At 36.8% G+C, this 24,722-nt stretch overlaps 3 protein-coding genes across 5 annotated transcripts in view; 2 read left to right on the forward strand and 1 right to left on the reverse strand.

Annotated features, from left to right (window-relative positions):
• The first annotated feature begins 1,682 nt into the window (after positions 1 to 1,682).
• LOC137243149 (Golgi matrix protein 130 kD) lies at positions 1,683 to 8,685 on the forward strand. The gene is made up of 5 exons (XM_067770478.1): positions 1,683 to 1,854; positions 1,973 to 2,884; positions 3,338 to 3,571; positions 4,392 to 4,946; positions 5,987 to 8,685. Exons 1-5 carry the CDS (start codon positions 1,798 to 1,800, stop codon positions 6,971 to 6,973), a joined length of 2,745 nt encoding a protein of 914 aa, XP_067626579.1. The 5' UTR covers positions 1,683 to 1,797; the 3' UTR covers positions 6,974 to 8,685.
• Positions 8,556 to 14,239, reverse strand: mei-S332 (meiotic from via Salaria 332). 2 transcript variants are annotated; one of them, XM_067770479.1, is made up of 5 exons: positions 14,123 to 14,239; positions 13,210 to 14,060; positions 9,200 to 9,433; positions 9,062 to 9,118; positions 8,556 to 9,005 (listed from the first exon to the last, which is right to left on the reverse strand). In XM_067770479.1, exons 2-5 carry the CDS (start codon positions 13,931 to 13,933, stop codon positions 8,716 to 8,718), a joined length of 1,305 nt encoding a protein of 434 aa, XP_067626580.1. In that variant the 5' UTR covers positions 13,934 to 14,060; positions 14,123 to 14,239; the 3' UTR covers positions 8,556 to 8,715. The 2 variants fall into 2 exon arrangements, with proteins under 2 accessions (XP_067626580.1, XP_067626581.1); XM_067770480.1 differs by having other exon boundaries at positions 13,210 to 14,056; positions 14,123 to 14,186.
• Positions 14,240 to 18,155: 3,916 nt separating this feature from the next.
• The window catches only part of Vrp1 (Verprolin 1), an 84,996-nt gene continuing 78,429 nt past the window's right edge, over positions 18,156 to 24,722 (forward strand). The window contains exons 1-2 of one of the 2 annotated variants that reach the window (XM_067770486.1): positions 18,156 to 18,641; positions 18,689 to 18,749. The gene's annotated coding sequence lies outside the window, so the exon portion shown is untranslated. Of the gene's footprint in view, positions 18,750 to 24,722 lie in introns of both variants that reach the window. The other variant, XM_067770484.1, reaches the window with a different exon arrangement.

Genomic DNA, 24,722 nt, shown 5'->3' on the forward strand with positions numbered 1-24,722 from the left:
GATTTATACATTTCAATAAATTCACTCAGAAATTTTATATTGTCCATTTTACTTTTCCGCGTACGCCTGTTCCGTTCAGAAATTACTGCGATTATGAGCTATTTCGCCATACACGCACGAACAGTTCGCGCAAATGTTCGTCAAAAATTAAAATATTTTGATTTTTGGCGAAGATTTGCGCGAACTGGCAAACACCACCATACACGACAGAAAAGGTCGCAGAAACATGACATAACGGGAATGTTCGCGGAAATGTTCGTGTCGTGTATTTGGCGCTTAAGTAGGTACTAGAAATTAGTTAACAGCGTTGTTCTTGAAGTTTATGGGGTTCTGTACCTACGAGAATAAAACACAAAACACTTCTTTCGAAATCAAATCTTTTTTACATTTGCTTCAAAATCTGAATATAAAAGTAAATTTGTTTAATCGCGACACGTTATTTTAAAAGTGTTACCAAACATAAAACCAATTAGTTTCATTATTTTACTCAGTTTTCAATTCAAATCTTAACTCGACGGCCTTCGTAATGGCTCCATCAGTGGCAAGCCCTGCCAAATTTCTTAGAGGCACACGTGCATTTGAGAAAAATTTTCTTAGCTCAACCAAAGAGGATAAATACATTAAGAGCCGTCACTCGTAATTTTTTTGGCATTTACTCGATGTATACTGAGAGGTAGTCGCTACTTTTTTTTTGGGCGAGATGTTTATAAATGTCTTCTATACATTTTCGTGGGGTGTTTGTGTTTATTTTTCGACTGTATTTAATTTATTTATTTAATTCTTTTTCCAAAAATCACAGTTGGACAAGGGGCCTACGCGGCATGGATAAATGCGAGACAATTAAAAATGTCCCTCTCAGAAAACATTCGGCATCAATTTTTTTCAATTTCCAGCGAGATAGTCGCCACAAAATAACGAGTGACGGCTCTTATTGTATTTATCCTCTTTGGCTCAACTAGTAAAAAAAATCTATCATGAAAAGTGTTTGATAACCTATCGAAATATCTGGATACTAAAACAAGAATTTTGGCTGATAAGTCCGTATAATGGGTTTGCCCGTAGATCACACATCGGCGTTTCATAGATGAATTGATCAGACAAACAGGTTACGCTCTTCATATAGAGAGGTTGCGCTCTTTCCTTACCAAATGATTTAGTCGTCGCTGAACAAGTCATTGTGAATGATGACTAAGTGTGTTATCTTATCTGTCAACTGCCTGACAGGCTGTTCAATATGACTAGTTTTCAGCGTTTTGACAGGCTGTTCAATATGGCGGCGCCTATCTTCAGCGGGTGATAGAAAGAGATACAGAATGAGACAGCGATAGTCATTCACAAATCCGGTGATCCAATCACTGGAATTTTGACGTTTATGCAGAAGATATCACACTTAGTCATCATTCACAATGGAACAAGTGGCGTAGCAACATCGTTGTGTGGCTATCGCATGTTTGCGCAGCGAATGTTAAAAATATGCATGAATGTACGTATAATTTTTTTGGTTAACAACCGGCGGACTAAATGGACTAAAAGTGGCAACCGTGCTTGCAACATGTTAACATGTATTTGGGGAAACAAGGTGAATCGCAGATCGTCGAATACACAAACCTTTCTCACCACGTCAATCGCGAATCTACCATGCGAAATGTCAATCTCAGCTGTCTTTTAAATACTACCACAAACAAAAACAAATATATTTTTCACGAGTCAAATTTCCAATCGAATATTCGTTTCCTTTTTATTAGTGAAAATTTATATCTCTCCATACACAAGGAAAGTATATTTCGTAAGAAAACCATGCCAGTAGAAGGAAAAGAGAGCAAGGCACAAAAATTGGCGGCTGCACGGAAAAAGGTAAAAGAATAAATCTATGACACGTCACACAGGAGTTGTATTATAAGATGGGCAGTGGGGAATGGTCGTTTTAAATTTATTGATTTACTATAATAAATTACAAATTTATGTTTCACAGTTGCGGGAATATCAGAAACGTGGCGTATTGGATAGTGGCACATCAGTGCCTGCTACTACAGAGTCGCATACTAGCAGCATAGCTGGTGGAAGCAGCATATCGAGCAACATATCGGAGACATCAGATTGTGAATCTTCCACAAATTGCTTGGATGTTGGAAGTCTAAGCGTAGTAAACAGCGCAATAGTGACGGAATGTGTAATTGAGTCATCGACAGGGTTGGGCAGCGCAACCGAAGCTGAGACAACTGATTCTGCAACAACAGAGGAATTGCCACCACCCACTGCCGCTATATACTTTCAAGCAGTACAGCCCACACCTGAGGAAAATGTAGCAACCACAACAATATTTGATAATTTATGCACATCAGAGAGTCCCCCAGGGCCTGATGTTTCATTTAAAGACGCTGACGCTGTTAGTATAGATCCAGTACAAAATAACGTCAATACAATACAAGTACTCATAAATGAAAAGGCGACACTAACAGCCGAATTAAATAAATATCGTAGCTTGTGCCGTGAGTGCGAATTGGAATCAGAAGAATTGCGTACACAATTGGAAGCAATGACACAAAGACAAGATGACATGCTGCAACGCAATCAAATGCAAAAACAAAACTTGGAGCAAATGCGTAAATCAAATGCTGAATTACAACATAAATTAGCACAAGCGAATGCAAAACTTGAGGATCAAGCAGCGCATATGGATGAGTTAAAAAGGCTTTTGGACGTAATGCAAAAGCGGGCGACAGATGTGGAATATCAATTCAAAGAAAAATCGAATGAATTAGAAATGGCACAATTGCGAATACGCCAATTGTCGGATGAGGCAAATGTAAATCAAAGCGATAATCGGGTAGAGGTATTAACGCAAACGCAATTCATGTACGAGCAACAGATAAGGGATTTGCAGGTAAGTTTAGGTGGAATTATGTATAAATATATGTAAGGCGCGATAACCTCCGAAGAGATCTAAGGCCGAGCTTCTCTTCCAATTTGCGTCGTGCTCCTCTTGATTTTCCCTATAAATTGGCCGGACGGGACCTACATGTTTTATGCCGACTCCGAACGGCATCTGCAAGGCAGATGAGTTTTCACTGAGAGCTTTTCATGGCAGAAATACACCCGCAACGCTTGCCAAACACTGACTAGGGGCGAACCCGCTTAGAAAAATTTTTTTCTAATTGATAAACCTTATTTCTAAAATTTTGCTGTAGCTTCGGCCGGGGTGTGAACCCATGGCATACGGTGTGGTAGGCGGAGCACGCTACCATCACACCATGGTGGCCGCCATGGAATTAGATTAATTTATGAAATATAAAGCATTACAATTAATATTTGTATAACTTATATTATACTCATACAGGCTATGGTACAGCAGCTGACCCACGATAAAGAGCAAGCCAATAGTCAATATCAAAATTATGTGCAACACTTGAATGCAGAGATGAGAAGTTTGAATGAGAAACATTCCGAATTAATGGATGAATATACGCAGCAGCAAGACCGTGAACGTCAACTGGTTGATCATATTAGTTCACTTGAAAGGGATATTCAAAAAAATATAAGTCGACAAGATCATTTCAACAAGGAGAAAGAAGTGAGTTGTGTTGTAAAGTAGTTCGTTGATAGTATAGACAATTCGGCATAAAGGCAATGTCTATGTCAAAGTTTAATTAAACGTGGTTGTTGTTGTAGCAGTATTGCTACGTATTGCTTTACCGTATTGCGTAAGAGGCCAAACAATTTCTGATAGACTAAACTTCCCTCTGAACTCAACAAAGTATGTTAGGACACCATTTTAAAGAGATTCAAGAGGTTGATAAACGCAATTCATAGCTTCCGCAACCCAATTGCCAACATCACCTACGAGTAGCGAATCCAGTTACAAATATGCATGTATCATACACATATTTAGCAGCGAGCCTCTGGCGATCCAAAGTTCTTCATGGAAGTAGGGGGTGCAGGGAAGGGAGTGTTGTGGCCTATAAGGTTCAATGTGGTCATATTAAATCGTTCCCGAGACGGTCGTGCTAGTAACTTAATGGTGCTTGTTACCGGATCGTACCTGTTCTATATCCGACAAAGGGCCATCAACATCCCCCAAAACCTTCGGGGAGTGTCCTTATCGCTACAACACCAACAACAACTTTACTTACCATAGACATTTTCGCTGTAAGTCTTTAAAGAATGGCGGAAATTAGCCAAAAACTATGGTATGCAATACGATAAGCATTTTTCCATGGCCCTATTACCATGCTCATTATCAAGGCTTTCCGATGTCTCATTCTCAAGTCGTTTAGTGTACAATGTTGGGTATGTATGTAAGTTACTCCAAAGTCTGCACTGCTTGGGATGCTGAGAAAAAGTGTACTATAAAGCTATGTAATAACAATAAAACAATTTTTAACACCTTTTAGGTGGCGCCAATCAAAACAGAAGCACACAATGAAGAAATTGAAAAATTAAAGGAAAAAATTTGCGATTTTGAAATGGAACGTCATGAATTTCAATTGAAAATTAAATCACAAGAAGATCGCCTTGAGCAACTTCAAAGTGAGTTAAAGGAAAAACACACGAAACTAGAACAATTTGAGGAGTATATGGAAAATCATGCAGCCGAACAGCCAGATAAAACTAAATTGTTAGCCACCATGGAATCTGATAAAATTGCAGCCTCGCGGGCTCTGACACAAAATTTGGAACTGAAAAAGCAATTGGATGAATTGGAATTACGTTTCGTGCAATTGACAAACGATAAAGCAGATTTAATCAATAAATTAGATGCGGAGGAGCATGCAAATAGGAAATTCCGTGAAAATTACGCGACACTTGAAGAGAAATTACATAATATCGACGAGCGCTTCAAATTTAAAGACGAAGAAATGATACGCCTATCACATGAGAATATGGAATTAATAAATAAAGCAATGGCTTTAGAGAGAAAACTTGAACGCCAGCAACAACAAAGAAGGGTATGATGTTATGGTTTGATTGATTATAAAAAGTTTGAAAAAATCTGACAATGCTGTATGCTACATCTACCGTCTAAGCTACATAAGTTTGACAATTACCAAATATTTAAATTTTGTATAACTCCGTAATGGACATTATCGCGTTTTAAATTTTACTAATTTGTAAAACTTTTTACACCATTACTGGCCTGGATGTAATGACGTTTTGTTGTCTGAATAAAATGATACCTTCATATTGCACTCTTAAATTCTAACCTTTGAACTAGCTCACCTGAAACTACGCAAAATGGCTCTTTGTGAAGGTAATGAGACCATATTCTTACTCAGTGGAAAATATGTTATTAAAAGATCGAACAAACTCACGAGAGAGCTCCGGAGAACCAACGGAGCAACACTATTTTTAGAAAGGAAAGCGGCATTAATGTGAATTGTGAAATGTACACTTCCCACCGAATTTTGGCAAACAATTTACTGAAAATAGAAGTTTTTTTTTATCGATCTCTGTCTAAAGTCGTCCATGAACTTAGATTAGCCTGCTCAGGTGTTTTGGGGAACCATAGTAGCTACCGTGATTTAGACGCTTTGTCTCAAATCGACTATGTAGAGATCTCGCCAGTTCCTGAGTAACAGTCGCCGGTTCCTTTTCTGAAATGAATGTCGTCCGTTGGTTCTTCCAAACTGTCTCGTAAGTTTATGTGCTCCATTCTTAACAAATTTCCCCACTGAATAAGAAAAGGATTACCAATACCCACATGTTTAGCATTTTTGCAGAATTCCAAATGACCTAGTTCAAAATTATAATCTAAGAGTGCAATATGAGAGTTTCATTTTTTTTTTGCAGAAAGGAAAACGCCATTAGTGGCACTAGGAAATCAAGTCAGAGTTGATTAAACTTTTTTGCAGTTAGTAGCTACGCGTTCCTAAAAGCATATGTCATTATCAGAATTGTGAACTCTTTTGAATCAATATTATAACCCCCCGGGAATATTGTGAACTAGTGACTAATTGCAATACATTTATGTTCCTTTATACTTTTTCAGGAACCCCATAAAGATGTTACAGTAGCGGGTGATTATAGGTTGCATGAGTCCGCGGTAGAACTATCTGATCACACTGGACATGATCATAATCATAAGCATGGCGATCAAGCTGACAGTGATAAAGAAGACGCTGAACATAAACACAATGGATATGAAGATGAAGAAGGGCATGCACATGAACATGGATCCAGATATGAGCACGATCGCACGTTTGAACAGAGCCAACACTACCAAGATGAGGGAGATCATAACCATACGCACCATCATTATCACGACCAAGAGCATAATGAGCCTATTTTCAATAAAAAATATTCAACAAGTAGCAGTAATACAACAAGCACACCCCAACTAGCTACGGAAGAAGCTGTTGAAAAGTTAGAACAACGTTTTACGCGTCTTATGTCACAAGTGGCTGATCTTACCGATGAGAAACAACGTTTAGAACATATAGTTTTACAATTGCAAGGTGAAACGGAAACTATTGGCGAATATATAACACTCTATCAAACACAGCGACGCATGCTTAAACAACGTGAATATGAGAAGGCAGCACAAATGCAACTGCTACAACGTGAACGTGAGCAATTGCGTGAAAGAATTGCTTTACTTAATCATCTAGTAAATAGTTTGAGTGCAGATCTGCCACAGCATCGTGTACCCGTACCACAGCATTTAAATGCGATGATAGCTGATTGTAATAGCGCTGTAAGTACAATTAATGACAATAATGCGAATAAAGCAGATTTTGTTGCTGAAGTACGAGAAGCTCTTGAAGATGTGGAGCCGCCAGAGCCGAAGCATATTAATCATCAAAATGAGATGCAAGCGCAACAGAAATTAAGTGAGGCTGAATCACGAAAGATATTGGCAAAAATTCAAGATATAATTTCAGAAATAGATGAGAACACACAACATATTCCAGATGTAGCTACGACGCAAACTGTTGATCATCTAAATTGTTGCCTTGGTAAAATTGAAGTGGTTTAGACGGCTGCACTAAAAGTCACAGCATATTTATGTGAGTGCGCGTTTATTCATGCGTTTGTAGTCTTGAATTATACAAGTGATCGAGGTTTCTTAAAATTGTATCTATATGTATGTTATTTGTTTAATTTCCTATAATGTTAGCCGAACTCATTAAAACTTTTATTAAAATAATTCAAAAGGTCTCCTATTCATCGCCATAGAGCGCCAAGTGACCAAGTTCAAAAGTTAGAATCTTAGAGTGCAACATTAGGGTAACATTTTTGCTAGAAAAGAATACGCCTTAGTATCACACGGGTATAGAGTTATGTTGATTTCCGAAAATTTGTTTCCTAACTGATTTGCGTGGAAATTGTAAAACACTTCAAATTTTCTAGACAATATTTAACAAAGAGAACGTAGGTAACACTCTTTTACTCTGCATTCACCAAAGAAAATGAAATATCCGGTGAAAGCGTAGAAAGTTTTCCACCAATGTGTTTTTTTTTAATTGAAAATTCAGCTGCAACATTCTTGGCACATTTATACATTTTCTTTGTTTTACATGGGGTGGAGTATATAAAATGTAGAAACTGTAGAAAAGTTTTCACAAATGTATTTTGTTGATGGCAGTTAAAATTAAATTTCTCTACATTTCGGATGGATTTTAGACAGAGAGAATACCCCTATTGTAAAAAATTCCTGCGCACAAAAACTATTTTGTTTTTATTAATAAATCTTGTTTCAAATACCCATTTTCTACTCAAATGCGTCTATGGAAACTTTTGTGTGTAGAAAACCTTTGAAAGTTATATGGAGAATTTTCAACTATGCTTTTTATAATAATTTTAAGACTTTCAAAATTGTGTGCAGTTTTCATTAAGCTCTTTTTTTGATTTATCCCTGCCAAAAATGTTTATATAATTTCAACATCTATTAGTTAGAAGTAACTAACTGGATTTTTTTCTTGAAATAATGAAATGAAAATTGAATTTTTTCCTCCAAGCTTATATTTAGGCAAAGATATACATATATAACGTTTCGAGTTTACCTATATTTAAATTTTGTACAATCCTTTTTTTCAAATAACTATTTTTAAATTTGTGAACTTTAATAAAAATGTGGTGCACGACCAAAACAGAGATTTCTTGGTAAATATTAAAAAATCCAGGCATAGCCCAATATTTATATATACCCTATTATTTCACAAGAACACACTTGTTACTTTCGCTTTTAAAAAATATTCCTCAACAATTTTCGTCTTTACGCTTTACCAAGTTCCATTCCAATCAAAATATGTTTTCAATGCTGTGGTGCTATCGTATTTAAACTTGGTGTCGTTTTTTTTTTTAATGCAGTTAGCAGCAATTAAAAACTGCTCTTAGTTTTGACAAACTCCTATATTAGCTTCACTTGTATGTATGTAAGTTCGTTAGTGAATCTCTAGGTTAGGCGCGCAAAGGAGAGTTAGACCCATCTAGCGGCAATTATCGAAGACTCGCGAGTGGTTAAATAACTCGCTACAAAAGAAGTTGTGCTTAATATCAGAGACACGAATATCTGTGCTACGGTGCTAAGTGCTATCAACATCAAATATCATAGAGGATTGTAGATACTAAAACGGCGCTGTATTTGGGTGTTCTTTAGTTTTTTAAACTATATTAATGAAATTAAGTATTTACTACATACATATGTGCATAATAATCATATATTAAAAATACCTGACCGTTATTTTACCCACATACCGATAAACCAATTATATTTACTCAACGTTTCTTTGATTTCGACCTTTTTACTTTACTGGCGTTACGTAACTTTGTATTTAACTTGGGTTCAGCTAAATTTCTAGGTATACAGCTACGTGACGGACGCAGCGTTGAATTGTCGACAGAGGGTGTACTACCAACTTCATCAGTACAAGCTGCTGAAACAGCCATCGTCTCAACTAATGCCGACGTGTTGCTCTGCGCTTTTCCATTATGGCAGGGTGTGCTGCAGGGCTTTTCCAAAAAATTGCCCATTGAGTATTCTGGTAAGCCTAAACTTGTTTCAGTGCCTATAACAAATTAAATATAGAAAATATGGCAAGTAATCTTAATTTATAACGCATACCATCGTTCTCTTTGGTAATATCAGCTAAGTTCTCTAAGTCATGTGGTACGATTGTATCTGTTTAAAATGCAGCAAGAAACAAAAATACATATTTAGCTTACGGAGAGCATTAAAACTGGTATTGAGTAAATAGATTACCTTCGGTAGCATTATACACCATTATATTGGGTGGAAGCTCATGTAAACGTTGCAGGCGCACGACAAGATTTCTAATAGGTTTTTCATTACAAACAATATATTCATTTTGTTTATCAACTCGAGTGTTTGATTCGGCTCTACCAATTGTTAAATGCAAGGAGCGTTGCACTGAGCTTACCAATTCGTCCTCTATATCATTATCAAGATCAAACTGTGTTGGTGTTTGTGAGTAATCTAGAAGGATGATACATATGTAAACAGTAGAGGCTCGAGTATCGAGGTATATTCATGTTGGAGGTGATAATGACGCTGTTACTTTAATCTCAGACGATATAAATGTCCTAAAGTATTCTGAAACCCCATAGTGCTTATTTGTACTGCGTTGTTGATTAACTAGATCAATTTAATAATTTGTGGATTGATTTACGTTCAGCACCCGGTCGACAAACTCCAAGATCATAACCTTGTCAAAATGACTTTCCCAAAAAGATTCGTCGATTGCGAATCTCTAATATGCCCTTCGTTCGCGAGCAAAAATTTGTTGTTGTCGTTGTTGTTGTAGCGATAAGGACACTCCGAAGGCCTTGGGGAGTGTTATCGATGTTGTTGTTGTTGTTGTTGTAGCAGTGCTTCGCCCCACCTAACAGACGCGACCGATCACAAACTGTCATCAATATCCTCTAACGGGAGTCCAAGGAAACTTGCTGTTTCAACAGGGGTGGACCATAGGGAAAGGGGTGTTAGAGGCGTTGGTTCCACATTACAATTAAAGAGATGGTTGGTGTCATGTGGGGACACATTGCAAGCGGGGCATACATTTTGTATGTCGGGGTTGATTCTGGATAGGTTTGACCGTATCAAAAGCTTTTGATAGGTCTAGCGCTACGAGTACTGTTCTATGGTGGGGGTTTTGATTTAAACCGCAATTTATCTGGGTGCCAATGGCATTTAGCGCGGAGGTAGTGCTATGGAGTTTTCTGAGGCCATGCTGATGGGAGGCTAGTTGCAAATTTGCTTGGAAATAAGGGAGCAAAAGGGCTTCGAGCGTCTTTGCTACTGGCGATAGGAGAGATATTGGACGATACGACTCTCCTATGTTAGCTGGTTTACCAGGCTTTAGTAGCGGGACCACCTTGGCCATTCTCCATTTCTCGGGTATGACAAAGGTGGAAAGAGACAGGTTGAAGACCTGCGCTAAATATTTGAAACCCTCTTTCCCTAGGCTTTTAAGCATCGGCATGGCTATGCCGTCTGGGCCCACTGCTTTGGATGGTTTAGCGCGTCCAATGGCGTCCTCAACCTCTTTAGCGGTGATGGTGATTGGTGACGCGCTGAATTTGTGTTTATGTGCGTGTCTGTTGGCCCTCCGTCTAACTTTGTCGACCGTAGAATGCATTATATATTGTCGGCAGAAAGCGCTCGCGCATTTTTTCGCATCCGACAGCACTTTGTCGCCAAAGGCGATGGAAACTTTGTCTTTGTGCTTAGTCGGATTCGATAGGGACTTTACGGTGGACCAAAGTTTACCCACACCGGTAGAGAGGTTACAACCTCTTAGGTGCTCCTCCCATTTCGCCCGCTTGTGTTCATCCACAAGCAATCTGATGCGTTGGTTTATATCCCTTATTTGGGGGTCGCCTGAATCAAGCTGCCTTATAAGGTCACGTTCTCTCGCTAAGTTTGCGGCCTCCGCCGGGAAGTGGGCCGGATTTCGGGAATTCTCCCGGCGGGAATGAAACGTGCCGAGGCGGATTCAATGACCTTGCGGAAGGCACGCTCCCCTTGGCGGGTATCAGTCGGGATAGGGAGGGCAGCAAAGAGGTTGTCTGTAAAGGATTTATATTCTTCCCACTTTCCTTTTTTAAAGTTTATGAAAGTGCGTTTTTCGGTGACGATGAAGTCGGCGGTACGCTCGAGCGAAACAAGTATAGGCAGGTGGTCGGATGCCAATGATACCATCGGCTGCCAGTTGACGCAGTTTACGACTTCTACGCTCACGATTGAGATATCTGGCGAACTGTGACAGCTTCCTACCATACGTGTGGGGGCGTCTCCGTTTATTGTGCAGAACGTCGTTTCTTCTATTTGATCCGCCAACATCTCGCCCCTACTGTCCGCCCGCAAATTTGAATGCCATAGGTCATGATGGGCATTGAAGTCGCCTAAAATAATGCGATTGTTTCCAGTGAGTAAGGCTCTGATATTAGGGCGGCATCCACCGGGGCAACAGGTGGCAGGGGGATGTAGATGTTGATGATTTCTAGGTTTGCATCGCCTGACCGGACAGATAGGCCTTGACGTTCTAAGACGTTGTCCCTGCGGTCGATGCCAGGATCAAATATGTGATATTGCACAGAGTGGTGTATTATAAACGCGAGGCCGCCTCCATGTCCGCTCTCGCGATCTTTTCTGTGGACATTATACCCAGAGCAGGTCTGAAATGCAGATCGTGCTGTGAGTTTAGTCTCTTGAATCGCAGCAATGCGGATGTTGTGCCGCTTCATGAAATTGACTATCTCCGTAATCTTCCCAGTTAGTCCATTACAGTTTAACTGCAGAATTCTGAAGTGCATGAGGGGAGACGTCGCCACTCTGGGGGTAAGTGACGGGTGACTACGCCTGGGTTGAGGAAGGCCAGGACGCAATTGCTGTTGTGGCCCTGGGACTGGGCGTCCTTGGGCAAGCATTGGGGTACCCGGATGATTTGGGTTTGCGACCTGGCAACATGGCGCGATGAAACCCGTCGAGGGGTTGCCGTCGCGGAGACCAGAACATCTAGGAAAGTGGCACCACCCAAGGCAGGAGCTGCATTGGGCGGATGTCGCAAACATATATATTCTGTGCTGGCAAACGGTGCAAACGGAGGTAGGGACTAAGAGTCTGTTTCCCTGACCTACACGATTGCTGCCGGAAAAGAGGGGGGGAGAAGACGGGGGCAGGGGCTGTTGCTCAGCATTGCTTCCGACTCTACTACGAAGATTGTAGTTATGAGTGGTAGCAGCTGTTTGAGTTGTTGGCGCCGTAAGGCGTAGACTACGGGGCGCCCTTGGGCGTGAACAGCAAGGAGCCACAAAAGATTTATAAAAGTTACGTGGACGTCGGGTTTTGGGATCAAGCCCAGAACAACCTGTCCGATGCAACCATCCCTTACACGAGACACACTGAACAGAGTATGACGGTCCTAAAAAGATTCTTTTCCGGCAGATGCAGCAAAACCATTTCTCAGGACCGGGGTCAGGAGACGGACCCGGATTGGATTCGATACCTTCCCGGAGCAAGAGAATATGGAGCAGTCCTGCTGCAAGGAGCTGCTGGGAGGATGACAATTTGTGGGAGGGACGAAACAAATTAAATGGGGTTACACTGAAATGACAGTCCTTGGTCGGGAAAAATCCCGAGTCGCTCCGGTACATAGAACCGACTGCCTTGGGAAGCGGTTATCGATGTTGATGGTCCTTTGCCGGATGCAGATCCGGTATGTTCCGGTACGAAGCCCGACCATCTCGGGAACGATTTGTTATAACCACATGCGACTTTGGCCATCCCGCCCTCCCACCCCATCCATCTATGAGGAGTTCGGGGTCGCCAGAGCCTTGGCTGTTAATGAAACAGGATTCGCCACGGATAGGTGAGGTTGACAATTGGGTTTGGAGAAGCTATATATTACGCTTCTAACATGAAAGGGTTGCGCTACATAACCCCTTGAATCTGGTGTTATTTTCGCCTCTTATGACATGCACACTTACTGCGGGTATATTCTGACCCCCTAACCCGCTGGGGGATAAGCAATATTTTCTTCCCTAGTGGTAAAATCCCTACTCACAAACTGAAAGCATCATGGTGTGCGATATTGATTTCTCTTATTGTACGACTCTATTTGACACTACTGTATTTCAGTCAATACACGAAAGGGGCAGGGGAAGCGCTACACTGAACTCGCGTAACATCGGTTACGACAATTATCGTAATTGGAAAGACTAAAATAAAGACCTACATCAAGATTTACATACCCAATGCAAGATCACGAGCCGTATCAATAGAGTTTTCACATGCATTTAATCGTTCACCTTGTTTTCCACGCCTTCTAATATCGCTTTCTTTTCTTTTTGCTGGTCTATTCTCCATAATTTTATTCGACACATCTCTTAAAGGGTTTTGTTTAGGCGTCATGTACATGTTACTTTCCATCTCCAGTTCTTCTTCGGTCCCCTCATCTATGCAACCCAAAGCTTCATTTTCGATAGTATCGTCATCGTTTTCAACATCAATTATATTATCCGGATTTATTGAGTTTTCTAAATCCATGTCCGACTCTTCCTCGATCATTGTCGCGTCTTTTTCTTGTACACGTCGCGTTGGTGACATTTGTACTACACTCTGTTGGCGACAAGCTACACTAGCGCGGCGGAAATCGGACACAAGCTGTGTACTTCTACGCTTTGCACATTTGCTAAATCCGCTTTGATCACTCACTCCCACAAGGTTAGCATCTACACTTTGTATATATTCCATTATATTTATATCAGCGTCAATTTCACGTAGTGAAGTTAAAAAGGATTTAATCAGTGTACGGAAACGTTCGCGACAATTGAATTCCGCCTCAACACGTTGTCGATGCTGCTCCATACGATCGGCCTTCAGCATTACCAATTCTGTTTGTAGAGTGGTAACTAATTGTTTTAGTGCCCGATTGGCATCAATTACTTCTTTATTTAGTTGCTTGTAATCACACATATTGAATTAAATTTTTTAAGGGCCAGCTACAATGTAGCCAGTGAGTCTGATACTCCTTGCCGCGTAAACTAGCACATCATCTGTACGCACCAGCTTTCTTTAAAATCTGTTGATCTTGTATGTCTGTCTATGAATAAAAGATGCAGAAATTTTTAAAACAATGAAATATGCATTAAATAGTTTACTTACTGCACAAAATAAACACATATAAATTATGGAATATTTGTTTGCTCTAACAAAAATTCAAACGAAATCGCCTCAGGATTATAGTGCTGCCAGATATTTTATTTGTTTCTAACCAAAATGATTGAGGATTCTGTACACACGCGAATACTCTCGGGTAGATACCATGAAGCACAATTCTGTATCAACCCTAAATAAATAAATAATCTAATCTAATCTAATAACGAAATCAAAGAGGGTAAATATAATAAGAGACGTCACTCGTTACATGTAGCCGTTTGCATTTGATAAATGTTTTCTTCGAGGTAGTTGCTGTTTTTTTTGCGAGATTTGCATATAATATCTTCTATACATTTCCGTGGGGTATTTGTGTTTATTTTTCCGACTTTATTTAATTAATTAATTAATTCTCTTTCCAAAAATCACAGTTCAACCATGTGCCTAGACGGCATGGATAAATGCGAGACAATTAAAAATGTCTCTCTTAGAAAACATTATGCATACATTTGTTTAATTTCCATCGAGTTACTCGTTACTCGTACCAGACTGGAGCTCTTATTATATTTATCCTCTTTGACGAAAGCTTCTGAGTTTCTAAACCCAAAACTGGTGTGCTCGTAATACCTATATGACACAATTTTATTTTTGCTTGGATTCCAAGCTAAACAAACTGACGAAACTTTATCCGAAAGTCAAATTACAAAAACAATTACCAACGAGAGGACCAATATTGTCTACGAAATAAAATAATTTGAAATGTTTTTGTATATGTTTTAAATTTTATTTTTTCACTAACATTTTTATTATCAAAAAGAGAAAGAGGGACCGATATTGTCTACGAAATAAAATAATTTGACATGTTTTTATATTTTATATATTATTTTTTCACTAACATTTTTGACCACAAAAACAATGCAAATAGGACGGAAAAGTTATTTCTCGTTCTGGGGGGTCACTTATTTTACTCGAAAGTTCATTTTAGTTGTTTATTTATGCACAAAATTTTCAAACTTAAAACAAAATTTATGTTAATAATAATGAGCTTAAAGGCCGTGGTTAAATAAAACACAATGTTTAAAATTTCATTGGTTTTTTTAATTTGTCAATATTTCGGCTTCAGTCTGAAGCCATCTTCAGGACTGTAAGTAAACCCCCCCATTATGAACACGCCTAATGATAAGAGAATTAATTTTAAAAGTGACACAGACCAATGCGCATATGCATATCGCAATTTATTGCTTAAGCAACAACACAAAATGCAAGTCTCACGGAGCACATGAAAGAAAGCAGCGTACAGAAATTATTCCGCTAGCAGCATACTTGGGATCAGCAAATCATAATGTTGGATGACGACATATTCGTTGATCTATTGTTTGTATCCCTATATATTTGTTTGTGCATATTTTAGTTTACACTTACTGTACTTTAAAATTGTATACATTTTTGATGTTTATTTTTCTTTTGTTTTCCGAACATATGATCAGTCGATAAAGAATAACCACAAGTGTAAGTTGTGTCTCGTTTATATGTATACCTAGTTGCATAACGTAAATTTTAATGACCATGTATCTGAAATGAATGCCCCCCTTTTTATACATTTGTGTTTACTTACAGTCCTGAAGATGGCTTCAGACTGAAGCCGAAATATTGACAAATTAAAAAAAACCAATGAAATTTTAAACATTGTGTTTTATTTAACCACGGCCTTTAAGCTCATTATTATTAACATAACGTAAACGCATAAGGCTATAAAAATTACCAAAAATGTTAAAACAAAATTGTGATTTGTCAGAAAAAACTAAAAAAAAACAACCAATGTCAAAAAAATCTAAAGAAATACAAACTGGCTCGTTATATGATGCTACCTTATTTTATCTGTATTTTGTCTTATATTTTTTGTCGCCCTCCCTCCTAGTATGGTTTCGGTAGTGGTGTAAGTGTGTAAACTACATTTCAAAACTAACGAAATATACGAAAAATACAACCTAGTTCATTAAAAACAAACGAGCCAGATTTTATTTCGATATGTTTAGTAGTGTCATATAGGTATTAACAAACTAGATTGTATTTTCTTTGTTTTTTGGAATATAACTTACACTCTTATACCAGGGTGAAGCCGTATTAGGAAGGCGTGCGACAAAAAATTTAAGATAAAATACAAAAAAAATGAAGTAGTGTCATATAGGTATAACGTTTAACTGTGATTTTGATTTCTCTGTTGCATGGTGCAATTATAGGCCTCCTTCGATTTACAACGGGTTTGACTGAATTTTGTGTGTGTTAGTGCAGTCGGGTGGCTTCGTGACACACGTATTTGTTGTCGGCTACACGTGGATGAAAAGCAAACATTTTTGATTTTTCCATTTGACGCTTACTTATTTGATAGCCGCGGAGTGTGATTGACAAAACAGTAGTGTTGTATTTGGTTTGTGCCGACATTCAAAATGGACAAGTGCGCGGAAGAACAGCAATTCATATTAAAATTTATTGAAAATTATCAATGTTTACGAGCTTTATGGAATGTAAAGCTTTTATTATTATTTAATAAAATTTTTATAAATTTTTTTATTATTTAATAAAACTGCTGTAGTTACAAGTAAAAAAAATCATCATCCGATGAGGACATATTCACGTCCAAACGCTACGGTTCATTGTAAATTTTACCAAGTAGCGCAACTAACAGCTGATCGGTGAAAATTCGCACATTCACGCGCACAGTTCTCGACTCAGTTTCAAAACAAAACTTTAGATTATTTAATTCAAATTTTAAAGTGGGATAATCCTTACATATTTATGTATACAGAATATATATGGCGTTTTTGTTGTTATTAAAACAATAGTTTTATTTATATTAAAGCTTTTATCATTTTTTTTTTTTTAACTTCGAAAAATCTCCGAACACCATTCCTTCATTATATGACATTCGACTGCCTAGTCCACTGCCTTCCACTCTATTCGCAACATAACCTCTACTTAAGCTGCCAAACTATATAGTAAACAATGCTACGGTTTCTCAATGCAAATTTTGATTGATGGCTTTTTATTTGATAGTCGCGGGGCAAGCGTCAAATACCCGACACGCACGCATACAAAAATTCAATCAATCTCGCTGTAAATCGCAGGAGGCCTTATTAAAACAATTAAAATGCACTGTTGCTTGCTCATTTCCATGGCGGAACGATACAAGGTGGCAGCATGGGACAGCTGATTATAAACTTTTTTTATTTGATTTGATACATCCATTTCCGGCGCAGTACGATTTTGACATTTGTCCTTCGAATTTACAAAACCAAAGTACATGGAATTTTTATTTATGTTTGGAGGTGTGTCACCATGATGCTGCCACCTTGTATCGTTCCGCCATGCTCATTTCCACCATATAAAGGCCCCGTCACGTACAATTTTTGTTAAGCATCGTACAGGGAATTAGCAGTGGATTGCATGTATTTGCATGAACAGCGACAAATATTGATTGGTATATCTATTTATTATTTTGTGATGATGTTTTGCTATATTTCTGTAATCTTAAGTCTTTAAAGTTTCTTAGCTCATATGGTTGCACTTTTTCACATAGAGGACCTTCTGTGAAATATGGTCTGATATTTTTCCGGCAGTAGTCAATTATACATACATAATTGTATGCATCACCAATCCGCACACTCAACAATTTCAGTACATCAAGCAGCAGCTTTACCTATGTACATATATCTCCGAAATTTTAATATTAATCGTATATCTCTATTCTGTAGTTTTTATATTCTATCAATTTGAGAATTACTGCAACATGAATACGGCGTAGTGTTATAAATATTTATTGTATTTGGCACCGACAAGTTTTTTCTAATCCTTCTCAAAAATTTTTTGCATTGAACACCTTCGTTGATTATTACATCTAGATATTACCCGTTAATTTCGATATTCTTCACATTGTTCAAATTAATTTCCATTATCTGTCAATGCACGATGCTGCATCATAAATGTTATATGATGGGGCCTTAAATCTATTAGTTTGACGTATCTGTGTTCGACATTCTCTGCTTTATCTTCGGAATTCTCATATTTATCTATTCACCTTTTCGATTACGGGAAATTTATGCTGTTTGGATAAGTAAAATTATTCTAATTTATCATCTGTTGTTTCAAACTGGCGAAAATTAAATAATTTCGATAGAAAAGTGCTTTAGTTAAATCGAAGTAAATGTAATGCCATAATAAAGCGAAAGAAATCGTCTGCCCAGCTTGCCTGCAAAAAGGCACAAACAGTTGCGTGATTAAAAAAAGGTGCTGACCAACAGCAAAAATAATGCAATAACGAAAAGTGTCGACTCGTCAGTAACAAAAAAAAAAAAAATGAAAATGGGCGAATGTGTTTAAAAGATTTCGACAAATAAAATATCTTGATTATGAGGCTGTGAAGTAATATTGCATTTAATTAACAAAAAGAAAATCAAATTTATAATTAAAAAAAAAATCTACGGAATTTGTGACATTTCGACAAAAGTTAGGTAAAGCAATAAAGAATATTTGTTTAAAAATAATTTAATTGAGGGACGAAAATTTGCTATAAAACGGTGATTAAACAAATTAACGGGCTAGACATTAACCAAGGAGCGCAAAATATCCTTGCTTCCAGGTAAGATATAGATACAGAAGTTGAAGATTATGGATGACTTTTCAATCATAACATACTTATATATATATTTACTACTTTGATTGCTACATTTACATAAACATTTAATTAGCTTGAAAGTTTTGCATTGCGCAAATACTTCCTTATAACTAATCTTATTAGCGTGACGATAGAGCATGTTGACAAACGCGTAACCCACAAAAGGTGCATTGCCGCCGAACACCAAAAGTTCAACGTAACGCTAGTGAGCAGGTCACAACATAAGCATGGTGTCAAAGTGGGTGGATGCACAGGAGATGGGTTGTTTATGTATAACTGCATTCACTCATATACTTATTTCCCAAAACATTTCATTACAACATATTTCTTAAATCTCAAGAGTTTTATCTAAAAAAATTGCAGTGTTATTACTGTAAAAACAAACGAAATTACATTATTTTTATTTTGAATAAGTATCGCACATTTTAATGCAAACAGAAGTAATCAAAAACTTTAATATTAAATAATAAAACAAATAAGGAAGGCTAAGTTCGGGTGTAACCGAATATTACATACTCAGCTGAGAGCTTTGGAGACAAAATAAGGAAAAATCACCATTTAGCAAAATGAACCTAGGGTAACCCTGGAATGTGTTTGTATGACATGTGTATCAAATGAATTATTATTTAAAACGTAGTGGGCCTTAGTTATATAGGTGGACGCCTTTTCGAGATATCGCAATAAGGGTGGACCAGGGGTGACTCTAGAATGTGTTTGTACGATATGGGTATCAAATTAAAAGTATTAATGAGGGTTTTAAAAGGGAGTAGCCCTTAGTTGTATATTTGAAGGTGTTTTTGAGATATCGACCAAAATGTGGACCAGGGTGACCCAGAACATCTTCTGTCGGGTACCGCTAATTTATTTATATATGTCATACCACGAACAGTATTCCTGCCAAGATTCCAAGGGCTTTTGATTTCACCCTGCAGAATTTTTTCATTTTCTTCTACTTAATATGGTAGGTGTCACACCCATTTTACAAAGTTTTTTCTAAAGTTATATTTTGCGTCAATAAACCAATCCAATTAAACTGCCCATCTATTATATTCATTGTGTCAGACAAAGAAATAGATAAACTTCAAAAGATGCAAAACAGATGTATGAGACTTATTCTTAAAAAACCTAGAGATACTCGTACGGCTGATATGCTGAGAAGTTTGAACTGGTTAAGTGTCAAGCAAAAGATTTTTTTTCACGCTATGAAATTTAAATTTAATATTAAAAGTGAAAATGTACCTGAATATCTAAGTAAAAACGTAGTATTAGTTAAGCAAACATATAACATTAATATACAAGGAATAAACACAAACTGCCTTTATTCAGAACTGAAATAGATCAGCAAAATATTTTTTATAAAGGTCTAAAAAGTTTCAATGAACTGCCTATAGATATAAAAAGTTGTTATGAAATCGTAGCTTTTAAAGCAAAACTTTATGAATATTGTATAACCTTAGCAATAAGATAGTAAATTGTAATATAATTTAATTCATGAATTAGGCTTTTTTGCCGTAATAAATAAATGAAATGAAATGAAATGAAAATGTTTCATCTCTTTTTTCATATTTGGTACAGAATTATGGCATTTTTTTTCATTTTTCGTTACTTTTGATATCGGAAAAGTGGGCGTGGTCATAGTCGGATTTCGGCCATATTTTTTTTTCCTTTATTAACAACTTTGATATACAATATATATTCATACATCCATTTTCTCAAAAAATATAAAATTTTGTGCGAGAAGATAACGAATACATTTTTCTCATTTTGCATCAATCAGTTGTGGCAAGAGGAAATATTCCTAATTAGAGGAGAAAATAAATTGGATTGTTTTATACCAAGATTAAGTGACTTCAGATAAGTACGTGAACTAAGCTTAGTTAAGATATATCGTTTTTTGCGCAAGTTATCGTGTTAACGGCCGAGAGGAAGGACAGACGATCGACTGTGTATAAAAACTGGGCGTGGCTTCAACCGATTTTGCCCATTTTCACAGAAAACTGTTATCGTCATAGCATCTATGTCTCTACCAAATTTCACAAGGATTGGTACATTTTTTTTGGACTTATGGCATTAAAAGTATTCTAGACGAATTAAATGTAAAAGGGCGGAGTTACGCCCATTTTGAAATTTTCTTTTATCTTTGTATTTTGTTGCACCATATCATTACTGGAGTCGAATGTTGACATAATTTACTTTTATACTGTAAGGATATTAAATTTTTTGTTAAAATTTGACTTAAAAAAATTTTTTTTTAAAAGTGGGCGTGTTCGTCATCCGATTTCGCTAATTTTAATATTTAATATTTAGCACACATATAGTAATAGGAGTAACGTGCCTACCAAATTTCATCATGATATCTTCAACGACTGCCAAATTACAGTTTGCAAAACTTTTAAATTACCTTCTTTTAAAAGTGGGCGGTGCATCGCCCATTGTCCAAAATTTTTCTAATTTTCTATTTTGCGTCATAAGGTCAACGCACCTACCAAGTTTCATCGCTTTATCCGTCTTTGGTAATGAATTAAAACACTTTTTCGGTTTTTCGAAATTTTCGATATCGAAAAAGTGGGCGTGGTTGTAGTCCGATTTCGTTCATTTTAAATAGCGAGAGGTGAGCGCCCAGGAACCTACATACCAAATTTCATCAAGACACCTCAAAATTTACTCAAGTTATCGTGTTTACAGACGGACATGGCTAAATGAATTTCTTTTTTCACCCAGATCATTTTGATATATAGAAAGTCTATATCTATCTCGATTATTTTATGCCGTTACGGATTACCCTTATGCGAACAAACCTAATATACTCTGTGAGCTCTGCTCAGCTGAGTATAATAATAAACGCATACGATTTTTTTTTTTCAAAGACAGCTATGTCGGTTACCCTTGCTCCTTTAATGTACTGTTTTTCAGTGCGAGTTTAAACTACAGTTAAATAGAGTTTAACCCTGCCATTTTGGCCGCTTAAGCTGAGATGCGCAGCAAAATTTAAGGCCGAGCCATATATGTAGGTATAGTGTTAACTACTTTGTACTCTTTATTTTAATTTTTAAAATAATTTTAATTGAGTTTTCGTGTTAACTTAAAATTTTGAATAACTTCAAAAAAAGAAAATTCTAATTAGTTGGAAAATATCTAAACTCAAAAATAAACAAAAATAAATTTTTTATTGCAAACCAAAATAAAAGAGTTTTTTAAAATATCAACTTGAATGTTGATATAGTAGGGTACATGTGTTCAAGGAAATATTATGCATGCAAGTAACATCGCCATAATCACGCAAAATGTTGCATTTGTACATATAAAGGAAGTTCAGACTTGGTTTATTTAAATTTTTTGTTTTCGCCAAAATTTTACATCTTTTTTTCCAAGTTGAAAAAACAGCGTTGTCCGTTTAAAATCCAATGGCCTTTGCTACGCACATTTAAGCTCTAATTATGGTAGTAGTTGTTGTTGCTTTTATGATTAATGGCACTTGTGAAAACGTTGAAAAATGTCTTGATAAAACTTTCTCCTATATTACATTCTTATCATTTTGATGCTGGATATTAATTAATCTCAAATTCTTTAGCCATCGATTTTTCTTTGCCAAAGCACACTTTTAAATCAATACTCAGTTATATTTGTTCTGTGTAATCTGTAAATTTATTGCCCTTGATTACAATGCAAGTGGTTTGTAATTATTTTATTTTATCATAATTCGGGACATTGCTCAGTATAATGCCTTCAGTATTCGTTCTGTGTATATAGGAAGAGAGACAAGGATAGGTATTAAAGTTAACCCGTACAATTTTGTGTAATCAATGGTACATAAGCGTTGACAAGGTCACCAAAGTTCTTCGCAGCATTACACAAGTAAACTTCTTACTAATGTCAAATGTAAACTTTGATTAGAACAATACTAACAATTAAACACTTCATGTACCTACCACCTTGTACATGAAGCACGGTCTCCAAAAACAACCAACCAACCGAGCGCACGACGAACTAATCCGATATACCAATGGTAAATGTATTGGCAATGTGCATTTGCGTTGCCATGCTTTGCTTGATAAAAAAAAAACACATCCAACATATTTGGGGTTGATTTCTATATCCTTTTTAGCATTTGAGCATACAATGCATATCTCCAAGCATATATGTATGTATAATTATTTATTTATCAAAGTGGAAGCATTTTCCGTGTGCGACAATAGCAATATTGTTAAGGCTTTCCCAAATGCATGGGCGTCTTACTTTTTTTTATTTTTCGCATTAAAAGTGCAGCACTTTACCCAACAAAGAAGTGCTAAAAGTTTTCCACGGGTTTTCTTTATATTTCTTTTGGAGTGGCTGAATGAGTTCAATGTCGTTGAGAAGAAGTAGCAAACAAAGAAAACTTTCATATGTAAATACATACATATACATATGTACATATATATCCCGTGATGGGGAAAATAAAGATTTAAAATTTTTATTAATGTTAAAAATATGAACAGCTACATGCTCTATGCTGCTGCGGATTACTCACTCAACAGTTTTACACTCTCCCTTATGATTATGTCAAATATTTTTTTTTTGTTATATCATAGCGCTGTGGTTTGCCTTTCAAAAAGTAATTTAATTTTTGTTCTAAATTTTACAAATGCAACAACTATCACCGTTTTTGTTTACTATTAAGTGTCTGTTTTCATATCTTATCCGTTAATAAGGCAAAGAATCTGCCACAAAGCTTTTTAGCGATAAGATATGTATGGATATGTACGTATAGCAGATACTTTTTTAGGGTGGGCCTCAAAAATCAAACGAACGATATTTTTTTACACGCAAACCGTCATACCACGCTCAAAGATATACATACATATGTATGTACATACATATAAATTGTTGGTATTTTGATCACATAAGAATCAAAAAAAGAACCAAGTGGTACAGCTGATTTAAAAATGATGCAAACATATATATAATCGCTGTGTTTTTTTTCTCATCTATATACGTTTACGCTTAAACTTTATATGGAATGCTACGCGACAAACTTTAAATACACCAGGCATGCTTAACCAACGAACCGATATCATTTCGTTACGATAATTAACGTTAATAAACGAAACAAAGTCTTTTCGTTTCGTTTATTAACGTTAAGAACGTCAAATTAACGAAATGATTTCGTTTCGTTTTCTGCCATATCAAAACGAAATCAAATCGTTTATGTTGATTATAAATTTCAAGCTATGCTGGCAAAGCTGATTGGTGGCGGAGTAATTAAAGGTGAAAGCATTAGCCAAGCTGATTGCAACTTTTCTCATGAATTTTGACAGTACGAACATTTCTCAGAGAATTTTTGACATTACCACAAACGAATTACACAAACAAATTACATAGAGTTTGTGTGTGCATGTCCGCTCGCTGTTGCCACCTTACGGCTTCACCATGGCTATAGCATTGCCAGCACAATTCAAACATAAAGTATCACGTTTTTGTTAACGTTTTTAACGTTAACGAAAGCTTTTCGTTTCGGTTAAAAACGAGATACAATTTATCTTGATAATTTCTTTATCGATAATATTTCGAAGTGTTTCAACGGAAACGGTGGAAATTTTTTGATAAACGATTGGCTTAACGTTACGGTGCATCCCTGAAATACACCCCCTGAAATTGCTACGCATATAATTAGAACTACTAAAGGCCCCATTACTGATACAGCATAGGCTTGACTTGGCTTGAGAACTGTCACTTACAGTTGTGTTAAATGAACATTGCATGTTACTACCCTGCAAAAATCGCGAGTACTCCATGCATGCATGTATGGAGTACTCGCTATGGACCAACCGAGTACTCCAAAATTAACCACAATTCATACAAAAAATATGGTCCAATTAACATTGCGATGTCCTAGGACTGGACCATATACTCCAGCTTCGCATTACATCAGAGTAATCCATGGAGTACCCACAGTCA

This window comes from Eurosta solidaginis, chromosome 3, assembly GCF_040869045.1.
Source record: "Eurosta solidaginis isolate ZX-2024a chromosome 3, ASM4086904v1, whole genome shotgun sequence".
Lineage (NCBI taxonomy): Eukaryota > Metazoa > Arthropoda > Insecta > Diptera > Tephritidae > Eurosta > Eurosta solidaginis.

Bases quoted from the DNA above. Each gene is read 5' to 3' on its own strand.
- LOC137243149 (XM_067770478.1), top strand. From the start codon at position 1,798: ATGCCAGTAGAAGGAAAAGAGAGCAAGGCACAAAAATTGGCGGCTGCA. The intron at 3,572-4,391 runs GTGAGTTGTGTT...AACACCTTTTAG, and splicing joins ATTTCAACAAGGAGAAAGAA to GTGGCGCCAATCAAAACAGA. The intron at 4,947-5,986 runs GTATGATGTTAT...ATACTTTTTCAG, and splicing joins GCCAGCAACAACAAAGAAGG to GAACCCCATAAAGATGTTAC.
- mei-S332 (XM_067770479.1), bottom strand. From the start codon at position 13,933: ATGTGTGATTACAAGCAACTAAATAAAGAAGTAATTGATGCCAATCGG. The intron at 9,119-9,199 runs GTAATCTATTTA...CATTTTAAACAG, and splicing joins GGTGTATAATGCTACCGAAG to ATACAATCGTACCACATGAC. The intron at 9,006-9,061 runs GTATGCGTTATA...AATTTGTTATAG, and splicing joins TATTACCAAAGAGAACGATG to GCACTGAAACAAGTTTAGGC.